The sequence below is a fragment of the Lottia gigantea genome (assembly GCF_000327385.1).
Source record: "Lottia gigantea unplaced genomic scaffold LOTGIsca_31, whole genome shotgun sequence".
NCBI classification, from domain to species: domain Eukaryota; kingdom Metazoa; phylum Mollusca; class Gastropoda; family Lottiidae; genus Lottia; species Lottia gigantea.
In genome coordinates, this window is record NW_008709027.1 from 1635788 (window position 1) to 1645434 (window position 9647).

The 9647-nt window shown below is 32.4% G+C and overlaps 2 protein-coding genes across 2 annotated transcripts; both read left to right on the forward strand.

Moving 5' to 3' along the window:
* Positions 1-237: 237 nt before the first annotated feature.
* On the forward strand, positions 238-2126 carry LOTGIDRAFT_161897 (hypothetical protein; the record flags this gene model as incomplete). Its single annotated transcript, XM_009057783.1, has 2 exons — positions 238-249; positions 1653-2126. The coding sequence occupies 2 exons, from the start codon at positions 238-240 to the stop codon at positions 2124-2126; spliced, it is 486 nt and encodes a 161-aa protein (XP_009056031.1).
* Positions 2127-3232: 1106 nt separating this feature from the next.
* Positions 3233-9240, forward strand: LOTGIDRAFT_161898 (hypothetical protein; the record flags this gene model as incomplete). The annotated part of the gene is made up of 3 exons (XM_009057784.1): positions 3233-3368; positions 8421-8490; positions 9012-9240. 3 exons carry the CDS (start codon positions 3233-3235, stop codon positions 9238-9240), a joined length of 435 nt encoding a protein of 144 aa, XP_009056032.1.
* Positions 9241-9647: the final 407 nt, after the last annotated feature.

Here is a 9647-nt window from a genome sequence, read left to right on the forward strand (position 1 = left end):
GTGTAAATGAATTGCTTAATTTAAATGGAAACTATGTTTTTTTTAGTACCAGCAAGCATTAAAGTGAATATTTTGAGGTTATTGTCAAGTTAATGTTCTAGCTATACTGTGTATCAAAGTAATGTCGAGTATATTGCTGTTAATTCGGAGGGACATTTGAGAATTTGATAATAGAAAAATGTATTCTTTTATGATTTGTCGTAAATGTGTTGCATTTATTTGTAAATTGACGTAAAAATGAAAGACGAGGTAAATTGATTTAATTATGGTGCATTTATGTGAGGAATCTGGCTAGACCAAATAAAAAAAACAAGTGTTATTGTTCTATTAAGTTTCATTAGGTGGGTGCTGAGTTCTGTGATACAGAATATTGTAATTTTCCCTAGAAAAATAACAAAAATATATTTGGAAAATAACTTGTTATGACCTCGAGAAAAATGCGTCTGTCGAATGATAATTAGTGGACTTTCAAAAGACAGACAAATTAGGTGCGAAAAAATAAATAGAAAATATAATAGGTTTATTCTTGAACTATTTTACTGTTAGATGTAGTTATATAGCCTTTTCTAAAAGTCGTGTATTAATTATTTATCACGTCACTTGTTTAGTTATTTCTTTTTGTTAAGTATAGTAGATGTTCGAGATTGCTTTCATCAACTCCAGTTTTTTTCCATCAGTTTTGTAAATAATTAATCCCAGGTCAATCTGAAATATAACAATAGATAATATGTTTCCTGTAGGTAGTTTAATTTTCTCCTTATTAAATCTTGTTTCAGGCATCAATTTAAATATTTAAATTTATTTCCATTTTCGGCATTTTGTTTTCTGCTCTTGGTAAACGTGGTTTATTTTTCTACCACCAAGTTATCCTGCCTTCGCTTTGCCTGTATGGGTATTTTTTTATTTAAAGATTTAAAATATGAAATGATTTGATATGGCATTGTTATCAAAGTTGTCTTGTTGATATAAACAATCTGCATAATATCAGATCTGATTTCGATGAACACACAAAAAGTTTTGTCAAGTCATCACCGTTCATGACATATCTGAACTATCTAAAATCGTTACTGCCAGAAAATAGATAATCTAAACATTATCTTTCTATCCCCAAATCTATAACTTGTAGCCCACTCATGAACAACATGAATAAACATCTAAAAAGTGTTGAATAAATTCAATTTATTTTCTGTCAAGATCTATGTATAATCTGTCAGGAAGTAAGGTCGTTATTTTACTAATATCAGTCTTTCACCTGCTTCAAGACATAAAAACTATTTGTAGAAATTGGAATGGTATATAACAAATATTTTCAATTACTGTCAGTTATAAACGTCAAAGATCTTCAATCTAGTCTTTGTTAGGTAAGCCAATAGTTGGTAACCAATTTCTTGTAAAAAAACCTATGTACGCTCAACTTAATCCCTATTTTCGAAAAATATCAAAACAAATATATTTTAACATACATTGATATAGAATATGAAACACCAACTTATATAATATTTCTATTCCACATATCATCGTTTTAATTGGCCCATGAAGTCACAATTGTTAGGCAAAGTTTGTTAATTACTACAAGTGAATTATAAATTCTCTTATGCCTTTTAATTTTTGTAAACTTAGAAACTACAGTATTCTATGATAATTCATTTCAGATTCCTATAAGTACCTACTGCAGACTGCTTACTAATTGTACAACCACCTTTAATAATAGACTAGCTGACTATAGTACCGCCTTTAATAATAGACTAGATGATTATATTACAAAATTTAATAATAGACTAGCTGACTATAGTACCACCTTTAATAATAGACTAGCTGACTATAGTACCACCTTTAATAATAGACTAGATGATTATATTACAAAATTTAATAATAGACTAGCTGACTATAGTACCACCTTTAATAATAGACTAGCTGACTATAGTACTACCTTTAATGCTAGACTACCTGACTATAGTACCACCTTTAATGCTAGACTAGATGATTATATTACAACATTTAATAATAGACTAGCTGACTATAGTATAACCTTTAATAATAAACTAGCTGACTATAGTGCCACATTTAATACTGGACTTGCACACGATATTACCACTTTTAATAAAAGACAAGTGTATAACCTTTAATAATAAACTAGCTGACTATAGTACCACCTTTAATACTGGAATAGCTGACTATAGTATAATCTTTAATAATATACTAGCTAACTATAGTGCCACCTTTAATAGTAGACTGGCTGACTATAGTACCACCATTAAAAATAATTTAGCTGACTATGGTGCAATCTTTAATAATAGTTCAGGTGACTATAGCACCACCTTTAATAATAAACTAGCTGACTATAGTGCCACATTTAATAAAGGACTAGCTGACTATAGTACCACCTTTAATAATAGACTGACTGACTATAGTACCACCTTTGATAATAGACAAGCTAACTATAGTACCACCTTTAATAATAGACTGACTGACTATAGTACCACCTTTAATACTGGACTAGCTGACTATAGTACCCCTTTTAATAAATGACTGACTGACTATAGTACCACCTTTAATAATAGACTAGCTGACTATGGTGCAATCTTTAATAATAGTCTAGGTGACTATAGCACCACCTTTAATAATAAACTAGCTGACTATAGTGCCACATCTAATAAAGGACTAGCTGACTCTAGTCAGGACCTTAGCCAAACCTGCCCCCCCTCCCCCCCCCCCCCCTAGAAAAATGTACCGGTCACTTTTTTAAAATACACCTTTTCTTTTTCCTGAGTCAAAAGAAGCGGCAGGTAACTGAGTCTGAGTGAATAGCAAACAGTGGTCATTCTGGTCAGGCATTTTATGGTGGAGTAAGTGCACCAGTCAGCTGCTCTTGCATTGTCGGTCACATGATGAGTATTTCGATATTTTGATTATACGTAACGAAAAATAAGTTTATGGCTTTCAGGGCTGCGTTATGCGAAATGGTTCAACAAAATACTAAGTATTCCTATCTGTAGACCTACTTAAGAACTTAATTACATTAGAATAGATAATTTGATACAATTGAGTTCGTTGAAAATCATAAAAAGTCTGCAGTAAAGCGTCATTGGTAACAAAATTATTGGTCTGATACTGGATTGTAATCTGTACCGACTCAAAATTCAAAAGATTTGATTGGTTGATTATAAATACTAATAGACATATATTATCCTAAATTGTATTCATATGAATCAAACAACCAAACGTAGGAAAAATGGATAAATATTTGATCAAAAAAGACAAATTGCTTGATGGTTCCGACACTACTACGACTGACACTGGTATCAAAACCACAGCGGGCAACACAACGGATGCAGTACCAAGATGCTCTGAAAAGACAGGAGTACCAGGTGACATTGGAAATGAAGACGTTCCAAAGCAACCGAGAATAAAATTTCCAGCGAAGTCTGGTCGCCATTTTAGTAACAGCTGATATGATCGATTTCCTTGGCTGGAGTATTCAGTGTCAAGGGACGCCCCTTTTTTATTTCCATGTCGGGTGTTTCACAATACATCTGCGGGTGCATAAAAATTTATCACTGAAGGCTACACATATTGGAAGCATGCTGTAGGTGATACTGGAAGGGGCCTAACAACTGGGGTGTCAAAACAATTTCTCCAAGATAACGTTGCCAAGACAGAAAATCAGGACTCCAATCTTGTTCTTCAAAAACTATACGAGCAGAAATTGGCTTTCCCTAAATTATATGCACTGACTGCAAGCGTTGCCACATTCGGTTCTAGTACCGCTGTGTGTGAAAGCAGCTTTTCAACTCTTACTCGCGTTGACTCACCACAACGACGATCTATGACCCAGCGCAATCTTGTTCTTCTTGCCTTCAGCGTATTTGGGACGTAATTGTTCAACGTTTTGCCATAAAACATACCCGACTACGTTTAAACTAAAACTGCAATAAAAATGTAACGTATTATAACTTGTGTGTTTTAACAAAAATAATCTCGAATCTAAAATACTCCATGAAAGTCCGTTTCCCGACGTTTAATCGTCTGTTAAGGTGCTTTGCTAAATTGCCCCCCTCGATTGCACGTTTGCCCCCCAGGACTATAGTACCACCTTTAAGACTGGACTAGCTGACTATAGTACAACCTTTAATAATAGGCTGACTGACTAGTACCACTTTTAATAATAGACTAGCTGACTATAGTATCACCTTTAATAATAGACTAGACTAGCCTTGCAGTTTTGCACACTACGCTCCCCGTGGCTGCGAAACCTGGACCATCTACAAAGGACATAAAAGCCAGCTGCAGCATTTCCACCCCGCAACATGCTACGCATCCGCTGGCAGGACAAGGTAGTTGACCCCTTTGTGGTTAACTTGACAGGACAGCATAAAATGTCCTCCAAAATACTTCAAAGACTTGTGAAATTTAAGCACCATTATTTCTGATTATCATAATGAAGGAAACAATATGGTTACTTCATATATTATGGCAGACTAATTCACTTTACGTACCGCCTTTAATGATAGAATAATTCACTTTACACATTACTGCTAAAGATGAAAAGTCGTGTGATGTTTTTGGTAAAATTTAGATTGCAGGAACCACAGTCTAATTGAAAATTTTAATGGTGCAGATTGATGCTATCTGTGTCCACGATACAAAATCCCTTTAAATTATAAATAGCTTTTTATTTTGTCACCTACGTAGTATGGTTTGGAGATATATGTTAATACTGAATACCATTCCAATTAATGCGAGATACAGCGTTCCAGTATATCAGTTTGCATCGTATTTATAATTGATATATATAATTAATTGATATGTTATATAAATATTTTAAATATAAAAAATTATGATATTAGGAAGAACTTTTATCACTAATGACTGTATCATGTAAATTATTGATATTTATATACAGTTCGAATGTATGCCACACCTGGTATGTCTTAAACAGATATTTCTTACTACTATTATATTGTGTTCTATGATAATATTATAGAAATTCAATAATTGAACAAAATAATAACAAGTTGCAGACAATGCGTATCCCACATATATATTTTTATAGGTTTCCTTTATGCAGCCTTGATCGATTTTGTTGATTAAGCAATTTTTATGCTTTCCTTCTCTATTGTTTTGTCTAACGTGTTTGTCTATGGTATGTTTTGCATTTGTTATTTTCTTAGAGAATGTTTCAATAATGATTAATAATATTCGGCTAAGCACGGTAAGTCTTGTTAGTAATCATAGAAACTACAGAGGTGCAACAAAGTTTGATTCAATGACCTTACACGTTTCACTTTCAGTAACAAATAGAGGTCCGTCCTTACAGAGACGAAAGACGCTGCTGTGGGTCAATGATGCGTGTCTTGTGTAGCTGCAGAAGATCAATGAAGCTTGTCATCTTGACAATAATAGCAGCTGAATGACATGGTAGGGCTGTGATTTCAGAGATTCCAGAAGCTGAATTTGCAGCTTGGGACCTGAAGAGAAATATATTTGTATCAAATGTTCCTGGTTTATATAAGTTAAACTCTTATTATTAATGTCCTCGTCAAATTACCATCATATCTGACAGAAAGAATTATTCATACCTTTTATTCACCTAAACCGCCCTCTTTACATCAGGATCTTTTAAGCATTGAGAATGTACTGAATGGTTCATACTATTTACAAATCTAATCGAAACCTGTATTTAATTGAAAGGATCTTGTAAGTAAGAAAAGACTCAGCAAAGCGTGTCTTCCATTCTATAAAAGAAGTCGTGGTTCGCTGAGGTTCGATTTCGTAACTATAGTAGCTGGAGTGATTCAATGAGTAAGGAAATCGCAGTGGTTCATAACATGAGCATCACCTTTTCATTTAGGTTCGTCCTTGGCGAGCGGTACTTTTTTTATGGAGTTTATTCTGACTGTTTTTGTAGAACGTAAACCTCCCTTCAATTCCATTCCAATTAATCTTGTTCACATACAATTTAACACTCATTAAGGATAGGTTTATATTAATTTATTATTAAATGATTAAGTCTGAGATCTGATTAAAAAATAGTCAAGAAAACGACTGTGCATGTCAGTTATTTGATAGTTTAAAGTTTTCTTTTATCTTGTTAACAAATTAACAGTATGGGATTTCCGTCGTCGAAATATATATCAATCTCATTAAAAGGAAGTTTTATTTGAATTTTTAAAGAAAGTTGGCATGAACCCCTGTCTGTTATCTTGTTTTCTCCGGATTGTAATATAAGACGTTAAAATCAATCTACAACTGTTACAAAAAACTATTCCTTTCTTCAGATGTGGTGATTAACTTGGTTTAAAGATTTAATTTTTTTATTTTAACGATAGAAACTTTTAAGTAAAGTTAAATAATGATTGTTAAAGAGAAAGTGATGTTTTTATCGTCTGTTGTCGGCTTAAATCGTTTAATAACCTCCTTTCCTAGATATTTCATTGAAAATTTCCTTGATATGTGACAGTTCCAGACTTTGAGTCTAAAAATAGCAATCTGCCATCTCCACCCTTTTGTGATAGCCTGATGTTGAGGTTGGACGAATAACACGTCACACTTTTCCTTTTACTTGTACATCCATAACTTCTTAATTTACTGATATTCGAGAAATATCACAACTAATTCTCTACCATGTTTTCAATGAGTTGAAGGTTTCTTTTTATCGTCAAGACATTAGAAAAGGCAGCAAGTATGAAAGTGGATGCAACAACAAATCAAAATTCTTACATTCAATCACTACAGTCGCGGTAAACACAGTGTTGTTTCGGTCAAATGTATAATTTTGTGATGCTATTTGTGTTTTAAGTGTTACAAATGCTATAGTTTACATTCAATTCTTAATGAATCACGATTTAAAAATCATTTGTGTAGTAAGTTATTATCAAAATAAAATGAACTATCTTAAAAAATATTATCACTAACGATTGGTTTATATCATAATTATTACTCGTGTATCGTTTAAAATACTGGTAGTAGTTTTCTTCTGTGTGCAAATTACATTATTAGTTGTGATTGTGACAAGAGATCATATTAGATTCTATGATGAACTCTATCTGAGTACTTCCATGCAGTGTTTGTCAAAGGACTAACAGTTCTATTTCCCTGACTGTATAATTAGTAGCGAGGCAGGGTATCTCTCAGTCTCCCTACCCTTCAACAATACTTTACTTAATTTAATTAACATTTACACGCACCATCGTTATAATATGTACACTTTGCTAAATAGTTAGAATGAAATGAAAAATGAAATACATGGAGTTTTATGTCCTAAAAAATAATTAGAATGTGAAACTATTCTAAGATTAGTATATCTCTTCAGTGCCATATCACGTAAGACCACTGATGAATATACACTTATTATCCAAGTACAGATATCTCTCATCAATGACAATATCATATTTTAGGACAGAAAATAGATAATTCTTAGACTACACACCCTTGTTTTTAAATATCTGTGAGACAATTAGAATAGATGATAATAATTGTAAAATTTATAGTTGAATTATGAGCTGATTTAATTTACTTTATCGATTTTCTGTAACTATTTGCTTTAAAGAGTACTATTTTTTGGCCAGATTCTTCTCATGTTATGGCGACAATCCTAATGCTTTGGACCTGTCAGTAAAGGTTTGGTATAACAACGTTGCGAGTTTCGATATTGCAGACAGACTACCTACGTCATTGAAAGTCAGTGAGTTATTTCACCAACAACACCTACGGATTTAAATTTTTATCTGAAATGATTGAACGATGTCCCATTTCTTTTGTTTTTAAAACCAGACATCCTTCTCATCATACCTACAATTGAACAATAACAATATATTTCTGATCGTTATTTTTATTATCATAATATTAGCAGTTTAAACGAGGCGTATGTCAACTATTATTCTACTGTTAGATAGAATCGGGTTTAACGGAGTTCAATTCTTTTAAAGGAAATAATTGAATCAAGGGCCATAACCTGTCCTTTATCATTAGCACTGTGAACTGTAATGGTGTATAAGTGAAGCGAGGTCTGTAATACTGAGTATATAAGAATTGTAACAATTAGTACATGTCAATCTAGTAATGGTGTCTGAATGGTGTGAATAATATGGATGTACATGTTATAGTGATGTGTTATATTGGGGATGTGATATATTTATTACTTTAATTAAGAAACAATAGCTGGGTGGTATTGGCGATTCAATAATATTAAGGCACGTGGAAGAAGATTATATTTCTAAAAGAAATTAGATGGTGAGGAGTAATTTGAAAACCATTCGTGTTTTATTTTACAGAAGGCAGCTACAGGGACTGATGGTAATCAAGTTAATATTTGATTGATATCTCATCTTGACGTATAAATAGTTAAATATCTTGTCTTATAAACGGTGGTTGAGGATAGAAAAACAATCATTTAACACCTTACAACGATTTTATTCAAGTGGGATTTGATGTTGAAGTTAATGATGATGTTCGGACTACTAGTAACGCTGGTCATCTCTTCTCGTATAGGTAAGTCATTTTTATTATTATATAATAGGCTGTGCAGTCAGATATTTTGAGCAAACTAGAAGAAGGATTTCTAGCCTCTAATCTGGCCCTACTCAATTATTGGACGTGATATACGGGTGGGATATCAGCACGTTTATGGCCAGACATAGAATGACACTTTCTCGTGGATTTGCTCTGATCCATTTCTGGATCGCTAGTTTTTGAAATTGTTCATCTCTCGACTATATGAGGACGAGTTTGCAGATTGTGTATGTCTATAATATTAGTTTAGTCGATTATTTAATAACCTAAACATAGAATATAATTATTAATGGAATTCATGACAACTGAAGAGAAAGCAATCATGCTTGCCATCTCGACACAGCTGTTGTAAATTTGATACAAAATTAATTATGTTAAATTTTGTAAGCATAGAATAATGTATATGACAAAATTAGAAAATAAAAGTTTATCTCATAACCCCAAAAGCAAAGATAAATGGTAGCTATATCTTTTTAACATGGCATATGTTATATTATTAGGACATTACAGTCTTTGATATTTTATGTATATGTTAAAAATGTGGAATACGTCAGATTTACATATGTATTGTCTTCTGGTTTTGAACAACACTCTGTTTGGAATAAAGGAATTGACTCTAATACGATATCTATTGGGAATACAGGAATGCCAGCTATTGGTTTTTATCTTCTTGAAATCAACTTTTCATCAGTCTTAAGAGGATTCCAACAAATGTTCATTTTATCTTAACTTCGTGTTAGGGCTATTTAATTTAAATGTTTATGTATTCGAGAGTTCTTAATCCACGCTGTTTAATACATTATCAGACAGGCTTCATATTTATCATTTTTAGATAAGCTAAGAGGTTAGCACCAATATTTTAATAATGAGTGTGCTAAGAACCGATAATTTTAAGCATATGTTTCACTAACCAATATAAGCAATCTAAGGTCACTTTTATGAAAACTTAAAGGTATACTACCTCTGAGAATGACCAGATTTGTTTAAACTTCATTAAAATGAGTCTTTGTTCATCAGTGGACTTACCTGGTGTCAAAACTGTACAACAGAAACCTCCTATAATCAAATAAATCCATAAAACTAAGTAATCATCAATAAACTAAGTAATATTGAAAAATGCATAGAAGCGTGATTCA